General features: G+C 48.2%; 2 protein-coding genes across 2 annotated transcripts in view; one reads left to right on the plus strand and one right to left on the minus strand.

The window, feature by feature from the left end:
- The window catches only part of Uhrf1bp1 (UHRF1 binding protein 1), a 61,434-nt gene extending 53,892 nt beyond the window's left edge, over window positions 1-7,542 (plus strand). The window contains exons 19-21 of the mRNA XM_041634853.1: window positions 3,077-3,185; window positions 3,306-3,367; window positions 3,753-7,542. Of these exons, the coding sequence (XP_041490787.1) occupies window positions 3,077-3,185; window positions 3,306-3,367; window positions 3,753-3,878 (297 nt within the window). The 3' untranslated portion in view covers window positions 3,879-7,542. The remainder of the gene's footprint in view (window positions 1-3,076; window positions 3,186-3,305; window positions 3,368-3,752) is intronic.
- A 790-nt stretch (window positions 7,543-8,332) lies between these two features.
- Taf11 (TATA-box binding protein associated factor 11) lies at window positions 8,333-16,631 on the minus strand. Its single transcript, XM_041634897.1, has 6 exons — window positions 16,492-16,631; window positions 15,071-15,861; window positions 12,568-12,716; window positions 10,249-10,336; window positions 9,675-9,771; window positions 8,333-8,905 (listed from the first exon to the last, which is right to left on the minus strand). Exons 2-6 carry the CDS (start codon window positions 15,239-15,241, stop codon window positions 8,775-8,777), a joined length of 636 nt encoding a protein of 211 aa, XP_041490831.1. The 5' UTR covers window positions 15,242-15,861; window positions 16,492-16,631; the 3' UTR covers window positions 8,333-8,774.
- Between the last annotated feature and the right edge of the window lie 83 nt (window positions 16,632-16,714).

Consider the following 16,714-nt stretch of genomic DNA (forward strand, 5'->3'; position numbering starts at 1 on the left):
CATCTTCTGATAGGCATTTGCATGGTACTTATACATACATGAATGTAAAATATTTATACACAAAGTGAACCTTAAAAAAAAGTAAGGAGGAGCATGATTGAGGTAAGACGTCTTGGCCTCCACATGCACACATGTAAACATGCACGTGAACACATATGAATATGAACACACGCACACATACTCAAAAAGCCCAGGCCATTTGTAATCCTAATCCTGTCTTTGTCATGTAACCCATGTCAAGCTCCTGGTGGTGTGACTCTCAGTCCCGCCGTCTCTAGGACTGGTGGTGTGACTCTCAGTCTCGCCGTCTCTAGGACTGGTGGTGTGACTCAGTCTCGCCGTCTCTAGGACTGGTGGTGTGACTCAGTCTCGCCGTCTCTAGGACTGGTGGTGTGACTCTCAGTCCCGCCGTCTCTAGGACTGGTGGTGTGACTCTCAGTCTCGCCGTCTCTAGGACTGGTGGTGTGACTCAGTCTCGCCGTCTCTAGGACTGGTGGTGTGACTCTCAGTCTCGCCGTCTCTAGGACTGGTGGTGTGACTCTCAGTCCCGCCGTCTCTAGGACTGGTGGTGTGACTCTCAGTCTCGCCGTCTCTAGGACTGGTGGTGTGACTCAGTCTCGCCGTCTCTAGGACTGGTGGTGTGACTCTCAGTCCCACCGTCTCTAGGACTGGTGGTGTGACTCAGTCTCGCCGTCTCTAGGACTGGTGGTGTGACGCTCAGTCTCGCCGTCTCTAGGACTGGTGGTGTGACTCTCAGTCCCGCCGTCTCTAGGACTGGTGGTGTGACTCAGTCTCGCCGTCTCTAGGACTGGTGGTGTGACGCTCAGTCTCGCCGTCTCTAGGACTGGTGGTGTGACTCAGTCCCGCCGTCTCTAGGACTGGTGGTGTGACTCAGTCTCGCCGTCTCTAAGACTGGTGGTGTGACTCAGTCTCGCGGTCTCTAGGACTGGTGGTGTGACTCTCAGTCTCGCCGTCTCTAGGACTGGTGGTGTGACTCTCAGTCCCGCCGTCTCTAGGACTGGTGGTGTGACTCTCAGTCTCGCCGTCTCTAGGACTGGTGGTGTGACTCAGTCTCGCCGTCTCTAGGACTGGTGGTGTGACTCTCAGTCCCGCCGTCTCTAGGACTGGTGGTGTGACTCAGTCTCGCCGTCTCTAGGACTGGTGGTGTGACGCTCAGTCTCGCCGTCTCTAGGACTGGTGGTGTGACTCTCAGTCTCGCCGTCTCTAGGACTGGTGGTGTGACTCAGTCTCGCCGTCTCTAGGACTGGTGGTGTGACTCTCAGTCTCGCCGTCTCTAGGACTGGTGGTGTGACTCTCAGTCTCGCCGTCTCTAGGACTGGTGGTGTGACGCTCAGTCTCGCCGTCTCTAGGACTGGTGGTGTGACTCAGTCTCGCCGTCTCTAGGACTGGTGGTGTGACGCTCAGTCCCGCCGTCTCTAGGACTGGTGGTGTGACTCTCAGTCCCGCCGTCTCTAGGACTGGTGGTGTGACTCTCAGTCTCGCCGTCTCTAGGACTGGTGGTGTGACGCTCAGTCTCGCCGTCTCTAGGACTGGTGGTGTGACGCTCAGTCTCGCCGTCTCTAGGACTGGTGGTGTGACTCTCAGTCTCGCTGTCTCTAGGACTGGTGGTGTGACTCAGTCTCGCCGTCTCTAGGACTGGTGGTGTGACGCTCAGTCTCGCCGTCTCTAGGACTGGTGGTGTGACTCTCAGTCTCGCCGTCTCTAGGACTGGTGGTGTGACTCAGTCTCGCCGTCTCTAGGACTGGTGGTGTGACTCTCAGTCTCGCCGTCTCTAGGACTGGTGGTGTGACTCAGTCTCGCCGTCTCTAGGACTGGTGGTGTGACGCTCAGTCTCGCCGTCTCTAGGACTGGTGGTGTGACTCAGTCTCGCCGTCTCTAGGACTGGTGGTGTGACGCTCAGTCCCGCCGTCTCTAGGACTGGTGGTGTGACTCTCAGTCCCGCCGTCTCTAGGACTGGTGGTGTGACTCTCAGTCTCGCCGTCTCTAGGACTGGTGGTGTGACGCTCAGTCTCGCCGTCTCTAGGACTGGTGGTGTGACGCTCAGTCTCGCCGTCTCTAGGACTGGTGGTGTGACTCTCAGTCTCGCTGTCTCTAGGACTGGTGGTGTGACTCAGTCTCGCCGTCTCTAGGACTGGTGGTGTGACTCAGTCTCGCCGTCTCTAGGACTGGTGGTGTGACTCAGTCTCGCCGTCTCTAGGACTGGTGGTGTGACTCTCAGTCTTGCCGTCTCTAGGACTGGTGGTGTGACTCAGTCTCGCCGTCTCTAGGACTGGTGGTGTGACTCTCAGTCTTGCCGTCTCTAGGACAGCTGGGGCTTTGCTCTGCCCATTGCACCTCACAGGAATGTGTGAGTGAGCTTGCAGGATGGGTCAGTGGCTAAAAGCACTTGCAGCCAAGCCTGAGGACCCAGGTTCAATCCCTGGGACTCACATTACCATGTGAACCTACTCCCACAAATTGTCCTTTGATCTCTACATGAGAGCCCTGACATGCATACACAGACATACATACACAGAGACACACGTATAAATAATAAATGTGATTAAAAACAGAAGAGTATCTGGAGAATCAGTGACGTCAAACTGTCCTGAGCTGGATGGTAGAGGCATGGGTATATTCCCTTGAGCTGGGTGGGTAGGTGTAGAAGGAGCTGCGGGCCGCTTTCCTCCCGCCACATGGCTCCCGCATGGCTAGCTTTACACCCGAAATAACAACACACAAATTGTATTCTTTTAAACACTGCCTGGCCCATTAGTTTCAGCCTCTTATTGGCTAATTCTCACATCTTGCTTTAACCCATATTTATTAATCTTTGTAGCACCATGAGGTAGTGGCTTACCGGGAAGGATCTTAACCTGCGTCCATCTTGGAGAGGAGAGCTATAGTGTCTACCTCACTTCCTTTCTTCCCAGCATTCTGTTCTGTCTACTCTGCCTATCTAAGTTCTGACCTATCAGGCCAAGCAGTTTTCTTTATTAATTAACCAATGAAACAACAGATAGATAGAAGACCCACCTACATCACGTAGGTCATGTGGTTCCCCTCTGTCCTTCAGGATGATATCCCTCCCATCTATCCAACGTCCCCTGGCCCTGTTCCCATCACTTTGGCAGTGGAGCATCTTGTGCTGAGACGGAGTGACGACGGTGTCTTTCACCTTGGTGGTGAGTTAGTTTTCTTGGCTTCTCTGCTCTGCCCTTTTCTCTGATAAGTCAATCTAGTTGACAGGTAGGAACTGTCAGCTATTGGCACCTATTTGTCACTTAACATGGTTATTTCTCCAGCACCTGCTCAGGACAGACCACTGGATGAAATACCCGAGAAGCAGCAGCTCCCACAAGAACAGGTAGGTACTCCTGGTGCCCACAGGACAGGATTTGGGACTGCAGGTGAGGACCTGACCTAATCTTCCCATAAACCTCTAGGGCTCTAGAGAGTTGCAATTGTGGAAGCAATAAAACTCACATATCTAAAAGGTCACTGTTGTGTGCAGCTGGTGGTGTGGCCTCCAGTCATCAGCAGTAGCTTCTGGAAGAGAGGACAGAGGCTGTAGACAGGAGCTGGTGGGTGTGGCTGCAGCTCTTCCTATGCCTGTAACTGATGAGCTCCACAGAGGGAGTTTCAGTCATTGTCCCAGGGCTTCTGTTGAATTCTCCCTCCCCAGCCTCATTAGTGGTGGTGGTTGCAAGGGTATTGCTATGTTCCCTAATTGTGAATTACTTATCTTCCAGGAGAAAGACTTGCCTACCCTACAGCAAGAACTTATGGACACCAAACAAGCATTGGCCAGCGCCCACCAGGACAGAGAGAAACTTCTCCAGGAGATTAGGAAGTACAACCCTCTCTTTGAGCTCTGACAGCAGCTCACCCATCTGTGCCAAGGAGAGAGGCTATCACCAGCAACAGCACCACCTAGGATAGAGGTGCCGAGGAGCCAGCAGGGCCAGGAGGGAGCACCCTTGTGTGCTCCCTGCTGGCTGCTAGGCTGGGTGGAGGACAGTGGAGAGCATGGCTGCGTCCAGGAACTGGGATAGCTATGTACCTGGCCCTGCACCACATCTTGCCATTATGTAGCCTTGTAGCCCTCTGCGTACTAGAGGAATCTTCTCTACACTGTAGAGCATCTCACATCCTGGTTTCATGGCAGTGATGTTTGCTTCCTTTATGGTGTGTGTGAAAAGTGTCCATCTGAGTCATGTGCACAGCCACCAAAGATCCCATGTCCCAGCGCTTCCTCTGGCATATCTAAAAAGTCCTTGGCTTGAGTTTTGGAGTAGATCAGGAAATAGCCCAGCCTCAGGGGTTGGGTCAGAGGAGGCCTGAGCTGAGGGAGCAGTGGAGTGGGATCTAGGCTCATCCTATCTTGGCGATGTCTTCATTGTGAAGCTGTGACTGACTCGGCGAGGTCGTGGTCCCTGACACAGCAGTTGTTAGAGTGCCCAGCTGAGGGCATGCTGAGGTGGGGTACAGTTCTTCCTGCTCCCACAGCTGTACCTGACAGGCTTCTTTTTGCACTAGGAGTCCCTGGGCACCTGCTTTCCCAGCACTATGACTTTCTGCCTTTGCTATGTCAGCACTTGGTAGTTTGGGAGCTAAACATGTGCTCTGACCTAGTCGCGATGCCTCAGTGTGCTGCCCCACTTCCTGTTACTATGGCTTTTTCAAATCATGCTATTTCACCTTATGTAAATGGTCCAGGTTTCCCCCTGGCACTGTGAGAGAGCTCCCTTTCCTTCTGATGGTCAGAGTTCGGCTCTGTGCTGAGCTCCAGGTAGCGCTGGCCGAGCAGAAGCATCACTAACTCTCCAGTGTGGGGAGATGGTCGCTTGTGATGCCTGGGGCTGAGGGCAGGGGAGGAAAAGCACCATCCTGTGCGTTCCCAGGGTAAAGGAAAACACTTAGGAACGAGGTTGCATTTGTTTAGACTTGTAGGACTCAGTCATGTTCTCCACTGAGGCAAATTTCCAGACACAGTTCTTGCAGGATTGTGGTTTGTTACACTTAGGAGACACATTGCAGACTTGGGAACATCTTTTGCAGACATTGTTAGCAGTGAAGTTTCCTTGTTTCAGATTTTTATAAATGACCTAGGACTTTAAATGCCATTAAGTGGTGCTGCTTCTAGACAGTGAAAAGCAGACCAGAAGAGAGAAACACAGCCATAGAAAAGTCACGGTGAGCAGAGTTCTGAGTGTGAAACATGACGCACAGGGAAGTGGCACACGTGTGTGACTGGACTCCCCCCGGCATTACAAACACTACAGAATTAAAGATGATGTACATCTGAACTACTACTCCCACGGAAACGACTCAGGAAAGAATCGAGAGCCTTGCTGAGGGAAGAGGGGCCGCTGTGATGCTGTGTCTGGCTGCGCTCCCAACATCATTAGGACAGTGCTGCCGCCGACAAGAGCCCTGGCTCATGTGGAGCTGTGGGGTGACTTCATTCAACCATTGGGCATGTCTACTGGCTTTATTTATCTAGAGCACAGAGAAGGGAATGGATGGTCAGAGAACAGGGAGAGCAGTCGGGGGTGTGCCTTGGAAAGTTGAGGGGAGCAGGTGACCACACACTTGGTCAAGAGTAGGGGGAACCTAATCTGGAAACATTATCTGTAGGGCTCTGTCACTGCCTCAGGGAGAAGAAAGCACTTTTAGTTAAGTTAGAAGCTTGAAGAGCTTGTCTGTGTTTCTAAGATTCGTAGAGGGAAAGCAAGAGCCAGTAACTAGGAAATAGAACCATCTAACGTCAGGGTCGCTTGAAGTTCACAGTCACATCCTCATCCCTCCGGCATCCCTCCAGGAGACAGTGTCTAACCCTTGATGTGCTTTTCCCTCAGGCCTGCAGTAGAAACACATTGTGTGAAGGATAATGCCTTAATGGCCAGAATATCATGATTTGGAGCTGAGGGGTTTTGGGGTTCTTGTCCATGTGCAAATGGAGTTTTAGTTTATGTGATAGGTTTGGCCTTGGTGTCTAGAAGTCATCCCTGAAGAAACATGATAAAACTATTATTCCGTGGGATTTCAATTATGTCGCTTTTTGTAATTCCATTCCCCCGTGCATTGACTCGTGAGCCGTGAAATGGCTGTGTGAATCCTCGGGGTAAGGGTAGAAGACAGTGAAGAGCAGGGCAGTCCTTTTGGAGCTCTGCTGTCAAGTTGCTGTTTGTAACATGAAGTAATACCTCAAGAGAACTTCTGGAGAGACAGCACCACTGTCCCTCCGAGACTCCAGCCACTGCACATTGTCCTCTCAGCTGTAAAGCACTTGACGCAGCTGTGTCACCTGGGATTGTCTAGATGTCCTGTTGACATGCATGTACTGGGAATATGCCTTTGTGTGTGTGCAGTAGAGCTGAGTCCTCTAACTGGGCTGCAGAGATGGCCATCAATGTCTACTTCACTGGAATGACTAACTGAATCTCTAATGGAAAGCCAACATGGGTTCTCTTCCCGTGTATTCTGTGTATTTCCTCTGACCCTTACTGTGCCGTGGGCTGTAATCTCCATGTTTCTGTACTCTGAAGGAATGGTACCTGTGTGTGAACTAGAAAAAGATGAGACCACATCTCACAGATGCTGTGACTCAAAGAGATGGAACACTGCAAGGAGTTCTCCGGGGCAGGAACTTCTAGATTTCTAACATCAGCGACTCAGGCCACAGAGGTGAAAACAGCTAAACAGCTAAACTCCAAGCTAGTGGAGTAACATCTGGTCGAGAGCCATGGCAGATGTGACTTAAGTGACTGACTCTTGGAGTTTCAGAGGCCACACAGTCCTTAAGGAGACTTAGGGCCTTGCCTAGGTGCCACCAGATCTTCTGCCAGGCCTTTCCATTTCCCCAGTGTAGCTATGAAGAATGAAGAAGCATTTCGCCCCATGGCACAGGGAAGTAACAGTGAGACCTTTCTAGTGGCCAGACTTGATATCAGCGCTTCCTGTCCTGCTATTATGTTCCTGCCTTATCCATTATCCTTTATCAAAACAGGTGTAGTTTCTACATGTTAAGAATTTCCTATTGGAGTTGAGAGGGAAAATCTTTGTCAGTTTACTAGTTTTTGGTCAAGATTTAGCCTGAGTCTTACAGCATTCTTTGTGGAGTGCTCCACTGAAGTGTCTTCTGCTTTGGCTAAGCCAATGAGTTTCAATGTAAGCCACTAAAAGTCAGATCTGTCTAATTACTTGAGTCTGAGCTGTTTCCCTAACTCAGGGTGCTACAAACAAAAGACTTGCCCAGGAAAGCTTCAGAAGAGAACCGCTTCCAACCCTTCCTGTGACACTCAGCAGTGGAGGGGAAGCAGGTTAGTGGATTGCCAATTCTATCAGGTAGCCTTACTACTGCTAATCACTGTCAATAAAACGTCACTTCATTCTCTGAGGAAAGCAGTGAGAATGTATACAGTGAACTGGAATCCTAGTCAGTATTGGGAGATTCTTATGTTGCAATATCTGATCAAACCCTGCGTGTACTGGTTCTGTGAACCACCTGAAAAGCAAATTAAAAACTGTTAAGTGGCATTGGTCTGTCTGTGTCTGTTTATAGGAGGTGAAGCAGGTGAGCTTCGACCTGTGCTTGTTTTTTTTTTTAGGTTATTTTTGCCGCGCACCTAATTTGGCCTCAAACTCATGATGCTCTTGGCCAAATGTGGGATTTACATGGCTGTAAACAGTGCTGGGAGCTGGGAACATGCCTAGGTTATTTTTATGCTTGCCTGTCAGGCATGGAGACCCTGAGTCTGATTTCCAGCACCGACTATGGGCACACACCCTAATCCTAGTATTGGGGAGGTAAAGACAGGAAGACCACAAGTTCAGGTTATTTCCTTGACTACATAAATACTCATTTTTAGTGATTTTTGTGTATGTATGCGAATATTTGTCCATGCCTATGGAGGCCAGAAGAGGTACTGCATCCTCTAGTTCTGGAGTTACAGGAAGTTGTGAGTGCCCTGATGTAGGCTGGGAACTGAACTTGGGTCTGAGCTCCTCAGGCCCAAAAGCTGAGAGAGAAGAGAGAGAGAAGAGAGAAGAAACAAGGCAAGGTGTGGTGACCACCTCAGAACTCAGAAGCCACAGACAGGCTCCAAGTTCAAGGCAGCCTGGTTTATGTAGTGAGTTCTAGACCAGCCAGACCGTCTCAAAAACAGATTTTTTTTTTTCATGAAAAAGCTAAGACTAGTGCCAAGTTTTAGTAGTGGCGTTCTGTGAGCTTGAGAGCAGCCTTCTCTACACAGTGAGTTCCAGGACAATCAGAGCTACAGAGTTGAGTCCTTGTCTTAAAAACAAACAAACCAAAACAAAAACCAAGTGGTGTTGGTGCATGCCTTTAATCCCAGCACTTGGGAGCCAGCCAGGGCTCCTTGGTGAAACCCTGTCTTCAAAAACCAAAGTCAAGACTTGTTAGTTTTATTTAGACAATGGAAGAATGATAAATTTTGCCTTCAACAAAATAAACTTTTCCACACGTCGGAAAAGTTTAATGGTAACTCCGCAGGAGAGTCTGAAATGTTAACAGCATGAAGCATGTCACCCTTGTGACTTTATGGCAGATGACCCGAGGTTAAGTTTCTGAAAACCAGAGGCGAGAAACAACCTGGGTTGTAGCAACGTTAGGCTTCGAAGGGAAGCCAGCAGGTTGTCTTTGTCTCTGTTACTGGTGCCTTACAGGTGGACAGAGACACTGACATCAGCACCGACGAGGAAGCACCAGTGCACAGCACAGCTGTGGAGTCTGGACGGCTCGGGCAGATCTAGAAGAAGATGATTTTCTTGTGCTTGGAGTTGGGGATCTGCCCCTTGGACTTCAACCTCCGAACAGCCTCCCGCATGTGCTTGGGCTGCAGTGGTGGCATCTCTCCCCACTTCTCACACACATCCAGGGCTGCATGGAGAAAGAGACAGCCTCGTTAACATAAAGTTTACTAACTTGCCACAGAAACAAACCGATATTTTTCCTTAAGAAAACTTCAAGGGGCTGAAGAGATGGCTCAGTAATTAAGAGCATTGCCTGCTCTTCCAAAGGTCCTAAGTTCAATTCCCAGCAACCACATGCTGGCTCACCACCATCTGTAATGAGGTCTGGTGCCCTCTTCTGGCATGCAGGCATACACACAGGCAGAATATTATATATATAATAAGTAAATAAATATTTTTTTAAAAAAGTTATACCAATATTTATAATAAAGAAAAAGAAAACTTCACAAAGTCTTATCATGCTGGCTTTAGTTATACCCCACAGGGACCGGGTCACAGCTACAGGAAAGAAAAGGACGTGGCAAGCTGGAGATCAGCAGGGAGAAGCAGCCAGGCTTTCAGGGAAAGCTCTCAGTGGGTATTGCTATCAGGGCATTCTTGTCTTCTTACACTGAATGGCACAAGCAAGGTCTACTGAGGAAAGATACACAATTGTTTTGTTACCCTGGGCTGACGAGAGGGATTGCCTAGATGGTTTCATCCCTGCCCTCCATCTCCGCCTACCCAGTGATAAAAACTACAAGAGTAGCCATGCTCTCCTCAAGACAAGGCTCCCTACAGGATCAACTTCTAGTGTGGCTGGAAACTAGCAGAGACCCTTAAATGCCCTGGTGTAGATGCTCTTGAAAGTGAGACCCCCATGAAAGCAAGAATGTTGTATAACCAACAATACTCACCTTCTTCTACTACCTCCCCGACAAAAACTTTAGAAATACCAGACATGGCAATCACAACATTCTGGGACACAGAGGTCCCCGTGATAGACTGGATCAGCTTGGAAGAAAGAAAGAAAAAAGACTGTTAAGATAATCAGTGACTGGCTTTGGGATGTAGTACAGGTGACTGCATGCCGCACTGAAGGCTGTGTGCTAAAACTGAGACTATTGGAGTAAGACGCTTTTCCAGAGGACTAGAGTTCAGGTTCCAGCACCCATCCTGGGTGACTCACAACCACCTGTAACTGCAGTCAGGAAATGTGATGTCCTTTTCTGTCTTTCATGGGCACCCCCACACATGGTATATACCCACAGAAACATCAATAAATACAAAAACAGCGCCCCCCCTCAGCCCCCAAGATTACTATGTGTTATGACTTGCCATGCCTGGCATACAAGGCTGGCCTTGGCCAGATGAGAGAGGCGATTTTATCTTCTCTCCTAACTAACATTACCTCACTCAGATGAAGGCACAGCTGTGGATTCTACCGTCTTCCTAACACGAGGGGACCACACTGGGGTAGTCCATCCTTACCCTTTTAATGGCTGCCTTAGGGAAAGCTGACCGGCGATACATTTCATAACGGTTCAGCTGCTCCTCAGAAAAAGAAGAGACGAGGATTCTAGACAAAGATTCCGGTAATTAAGTTGGTTAATAAGAATGAATACTAAAGGCATAAGTCAACAAAAGCAAAGCCCCAGACCAAAAACAAACCAAAATGTATCTCACGGAGTTGGTGGCTTTAGCTTAGTGCGCTTGAGGATGGCATCTCCACTCCTCAGGACCTCTGGGAAGAGGAAAAGAGCACACTTTCCTTCCCTCAGAGACAGAGCTGCTGCGTGTGGCAGCGTGCGCCTGCTCCTCCTAAAAGACTTGGCAGTATGAGGACAAAGCACTGTATTCTAATGCTGACTTATTTCACACTGACAGTGAACATCCAATACAGAAAATTCTGTTCAAATCAGGGTTCTTCAATGTTAACATGTTTAGAGGAAAACAGTCAAATTATGTATAGTCTTCAGAAAATTTCTGAGACATGATATATCTTAGGTTAGCTTCAAACTTGAGTTTCTGGTCCTCCTGGCTCCGCCCTCCAGAGGGTGGGATTACAGTTTTACTCAGTGCTGGATCCATCACAGGGCTTCCTGCTTGCTCTGCAGGCAGTCTATGGTAGCCTCAGGGCTAATATTTTAAATTACTGAGTCTATCTTCTATGCCTATGTGCTGTATGTATGTGTGTGGGACACATGAAAGACAACTTGAGGTAAGCAGTTTTCTCCTTCCATCATGTAGGTCATGGGTATCAAATTAGGTTGTCAGGCTTGATGGTGAGTGCTCTATCTGGTGGGCTGTATCCTTTCTTTTTTAAAATATTTATTTATTTATTTATTATATAAATAAATTGCATGCATGCCTGTGGGCCAGAAGAGGGCAAAAGATCTCATTACAGATGGTTGTGAGCCACCATGTGGTTGCTAGAAATTGAACTGAGAACTTCAATTGAACTTTGGAAGAGAAGGCAGTGCTCTCAACCTTTGAGCCATCTTTCCAGCCTCCTCCCCTTTTTTTGAACTTACCTATGTGAGTATGTTTGCTTGTGTGTGTGTGTGTGTGTGTGTGTGTAGGTGCCCATAGAAGCCAGAAGAGAGGGCCAGATCCTTTGGAACATCTTAGCACAGATGGCTCTTAACCCCTGAGAAGTCTCTCTAGCCCCTTATATTCTTTATAGTTAATTCTTTTTTTAAATTATTTATTTTATTGGTGTTTTAGTCTATATATCTGTGTGAGGGTGCTGGATTCTGGAGTTACAGACAGTTGTAAGCTGCCATATGGGTGTTGGGAATTGAACCTAGGTCCTCTAGAAGAGCAGTCAGTGCTCTTAACCGCTGAGCCATCTCTCCAGCCCCAATTCTTTTAAATAAATAAAAAGATGGCCAAACCAGTTTTAGAAGATGAACTAAGGGCTGGATAGGAAATTCACAAAAATCCAATGGCCAATCAAGATGGAAGAAAATGAACCTTAAGTATTAATCAAGAAACTTGAAATGATCAACTAAAACAAGATCACAATTTTTGCAGAGGATATGCTGAAGATCCTTTGAAACACATTCATACTAGAGTTTATACAGCTGGTTTATCCTAGAAATGGATGAGATGCAGAGATATGTCCAAAGCTGTAACAGTGTTGTTAAAAGAAACAAAAATTTAAAGACTCTACCTAGAATAGGTAAAGGGGTTAATATGAGTCACACACAGATGAGATACAGCACAACTGGGTTAAATATACAAATATATCCACATATACATTCTTGGAATAAGATCCAGCAGCTGAATTTTGGGCCTTTTTTTTTTGGTATTATGAGTTATCTGTAATGAGCCCATATCATTGCCACTCTAAAAATCAAGCTTTTTGAAGAAAATGATGACTTTGATGTATAATTACTAATAATGAGAAACACTAAAAGTAACGTTAAAAGCAAAACATTTTGAACATCAATTATTTAATATTCTTATATTTACACATTTATTTTGTGTATGTGTAGGAGCATGTCTATATTTGGAGATCACAGAACAATTTCCAGGGACTGGTTCTCTCCTTACAGCGTTGGTTTCCCAGGATTAAACTCAGGCCATTAGGCCTGGTGGCAGGCACCTTTATCTGGCAGTTTGCTGACCTGAAATTATATCCAGGCATAGTGGCTCATGCCTGTAATCTCAGCACTAAGGAGGCTGAGGCAGGAGGATCAAGAGTCAAGACTAACTTAAACCTCATGAGACCCTATCTCAAACAAGCAGCACATGAGCGTGCAGAGCTGAGTCGGGGCTTCGGAACGGAAGTCAGAAGAGACTCACTGCATCTTCTGAATCTCATCCTCGTCCACCTTCTGCTTCTTCTCTCTCTTCTCCTTGGTGTCCAGTTTCAGCTTTTTGGCTGCAGGAGTAAGTAAGGACGGGTCTTCTCTCTCGACTGCTGTTAGATCTGAGACATCCTGACTCTTGATCTGGGAAGATGGACAGAAACTCTGTTACATGTTTGGCATACTTTCCAGGCTTGGGCAAGGTCAGCAAATGCCCTCCTCTTTCCAGCTCAGTATATCTGGTTATGCAGTCGCTGTCTGGTTGTAGGCACTGAGAGGCTGTCTGTCTCCCAACGGAAGATTATCCCAGCCGGAGAGGAAAACGAGCAGTCAAGTCTTCCAGCTGAGATATCCTGTATCTGTTTACCAAGGAGCCAAATCAGCACTCCCCTGCCTCATGCCACAGACATCAGCACAGTCCTCCTTCCAGCATGTGTCTTGGGAGCACCACCACCTACAGTGTTCCGACCCTTCCCACTACTAGACTAGAAACTGTTTTTGTTTGTTTTTTGAGACAGTCTCTTTACATAGCCCTGACTGTCCTGGAATTCACTCTGTAGACCAGGCTGGTCTCACAGAAATCTGCCTGCCTCTGTTTCCCAAGTGCTAGGATCAAAGGCCTGTGCCACCACCACCAAAGTCTGGAAACATTTTTTCTTTGTGATTTAAGAGAAGGTCTTATTTTGTAGCCGAGGCTGCTGGCACTCCCCTGTCCTGCCTCCTTGCTGGGATTATAGACTTGTACCACCATACTGAGATTAAACTAAAAACTGAGAGATGGCTCAGAGGTCATGAGCATTGGTTGCTCTTGCAGAGGATCTAGGTTCGATGACCAACAATCACGTGACAGCTCACAGTCATTTGTGATCTCCAGTTTTAGGGGATCTGATACCTTCCTTTGACGTCCACAGGGACCAGGCACATACATAGCAAACATATGTACACAAAGGCAAAACATCCATACAATAAAAATTTTAAAAAGCTCAAACTTAATGTGTGTGGACTTGCAAGTGTTGACCACAGGGCAATCTTTGTGGAGCTGGTTCTCATCTCCCTTTATGTGGGTTCTCACAGCAAGCCCCTTTACCTGCTGAGTCATTTTACTTGCCTTGTGCTAAAACCTTTTTAAAGATGTCATTATTTACATTTCTCTCCATATCAGCACTCAACAGTTTTACTCGTGACAGATGTAATCCAAATTCTGTCCTACCAGCTGACCATGGAATCTTAATACCCCAGAACTCATTGCTGTGATTTAACAGTTCCTTTAAAAAGAGATTCATATTTAAAAACTCGGAAGCCGGGCGGTGGTGGCGCACGCCTTTAATCCCAGCACTCGGGAGGCAGAGGCAGGCGGATCTCTGTGAGTTCGAGACCAGCCTGGTCTACAAGAGCTAGTTCCAGGACAGACTCCAAAACCACAGAGAAACCCTGTCTCGAAAAACCAAAAAAAAAAAAAAAACTCGGAAATTCAGCGAGGGGAAGTGAAGGCATTATATATTTGATAAACCTTTCAACTTAGTTTCGGTTACTGATCTATACATATTTACCAACCTTTGCGCTTCAGAATTTTGTTTTGTTTTCTTTCTTGAGACAGGGTTTCCCTGTAGGTTTGGAACCTGTCCTGGAACTCCGTCTGTATACCAGGCTGGCCTCGAACTCACAGAGATTGCCTGTCTCTGCCCCCGCCAAGTGCTGGGATTAAAGGCGTGTGCCACCATCACCTGGCTTGTACTTCAGATCATCAAATTTATTTGTCCTTAACTTTCCTCCTTTCCCCTCTTCTTTCTCCTTTCTTTGTTTTTTTTTTTAATCTTTCTTTTTTTTTTTTTTTTTTTTTTTGAGGTAGTTGGGGTAGAAGCCGGCCTTATTTTGTAGCTCATGAAGTCCTGGAATTTATTACTTCTACTTCAGCTGCCCGCATGAGACATTCAGCTTAAAATTTTCCTCTGAAAACAGTTTTGCTGCCGATCTGTGTCAGGAGAGTCACAAGCTCAAGAACAGTCTGTGTTAGGGAGACGCTCCTCATATAAAGAAAATAACAAAATTCCATAAAGTTTTGCTACGTCTTCTTTTCCTGTTATTACTGTCAACATTTTGAGGCAGTTGCGTTAGGAAGCCCATTCCATCTTATCTACTTGTCACTCCATGAGCTCTCAAAGTCAATTCCAGCTCTAAAGCTCCGAGATTTTATCTGCAGAAATGAAACCTAAAGAACGCTGAGGTTCAACTAGGCAACAATGCTTAGCTTTTGAAGTGGCACAGTCCTGGTTTTGGTGGCCTTTCGAGGCTTCTGGAATTTAGCATCCAAGACACTGGTTCAATGCACTACGAAGGTAGGGGCGGACCGAAGCAGCACCGACAGGTCCTCGTCCTCCCCGCCCCCAGCCGCTCAAGGTTGAAGACACACAGTGACTCGCGGTGAGTTCCAGCTCTAGCTACGGAAGCCAGGAAGCAACCCGGGTGCTCCTCCAGCCTGATCCACAACTGGCACCTACCTCGCTTTCCTCCGCCGCCGCTTCTTTCACGTCCGCGTCTCCATTCCCGTCGGTTTCCTCCGGGATTCCCTCAGTATCGGCGGTCACCGGGATCCCAGGAGTGGTCCTCATGTCCTCTGACTCCGCTGGCTCTCCGCCTTTGTCTGTGGGCGACTCCCCAGGGTTGTCCATCGCCGCAGAAGCGGGACAGAGGCCACGGCAGGACAGCCAGTTGAAGGAGTGAGAGACTGCGAGCTTACCGGTGGAGCCAGGGCTTACGGCCGGTCGCGCCGTGATGACGTCACCCCACGGCTCCTCGGATGGATCATTTCCAAAAGTGCGTTGCTGGCCCAAGAGATTCCTTTAAACCGTGCTTGTTTTCCGGAGAAAGGAATTTTATAAGCGTGGATCCTCCGCTTTGGGGAAGAAGCGTTTTTGAAAGAGCGTGCATTCGTTTGCGGAGAGACTTCTTTTTCTTCTCCTTCCTGGAAATGCAATGCCACCTAATCTTTCTTTGACTTGAGCAAAGTCGGGGAATCGGAGAAAACGCAGTCCCGCCGCTTGCCTAGCGCTGAACAGCTTCCAGCAGGGACCCAGCCTTGTATTTTTCGAAAGATCAGAGACTACGGGCTTGTGTTCACCAGGGAATTGCTAGGGTTTCCCCTCTGTTCCGCAAGCATCTCCAATCCAGCAGCATTTCCAATGCTCTCATTCAACGCCTCAGTTATCCGTCACCTCGAGTCAGTCGCCCCTTCCCGACTACACTTTTTTCCACTCCATCAATACTCAAAATCGGGACTGGTCGTCCAAATCTGACGTAAAAAAAAAAAGTTTGGTTAATTTCACGCCAACTAAGAGGGAGTTCTTCTGACCGTTCCACTGAAGCTGTTTAGGATGGAGCGCGAGGAAAACATTTTTTCTTTTAAATTTTTTCATGTGTATGGTGTTTTGACTGCATGTATGTCTGTGCACCACATGCGATCATGGTATCCTGGGAGGCCAGAAGAGGGTGTCGGATCCGCTGGACCTGGAGTTACAGACTGTTGTGAGGCGCCATGTGGGTGATGGGCATCACAACTGGCCACTCCCGTTCCCCCCACCTTCCCCCCCCCCCCTTTTTTTTTTGAGACAGAGTCTCACTACGTAGCCTTGGCTGGCCTGGAACTTGCTATGTAGACCAGGCCGACCTTAAGCTCACAGAGGCACACCGCTTCTGCCTCCCGAGTGCTGGGATCGCAGCTATTTTAAAGCTCTACGGTCTTTCCTCAAGGAGGCACCAGAGGACTGGATTTTTCACGTCTGGTTCTAGGTCTCCGCCCCTATTCTGTATTTAATCTGAGTCTTGAATGTAATTGGAAACACAGGTGCGTGTTACCAAATTTCTCTGGCTTCTACAGTGCCTGTACAAATTGTCATATTTCCAGTCGCACGAGGTTCCAAACCTTTGGGAAGGCATGCACGACAGGAGGCTCCCACCGGTGTGCCACGCGTGTTCTCTCGGACCTGTTGAATGGGCGAGCGCGCTGGGGTGGACCCCATCTCCGCAGGGCTCCGCTCGGCTCAGTCACCTGCACTGCGGCCGGAGCCCCGCCCACTAGGTGGGCAAGGAGGCGGGTCGCGGGGGCGCGGTGACGCGTGACGCCGGATCCCGGAAGTGACGCGACG

The sequence above is a fragment of the Microtus oregoni genome, unplaced genomic scaffold (genome assembly GCF_018167655.1).
Source record: "Microtus oregoni isolate MIOR12 unplaced genomic scaffold, Mior012 000046F_ref0000063, whole genome shotgun sequence".
NCBI lineage: Eukaryota > Metazoa > Chordata > Mammalia > Rodentia > Cricetidae > Microtus > Microtus oregoni.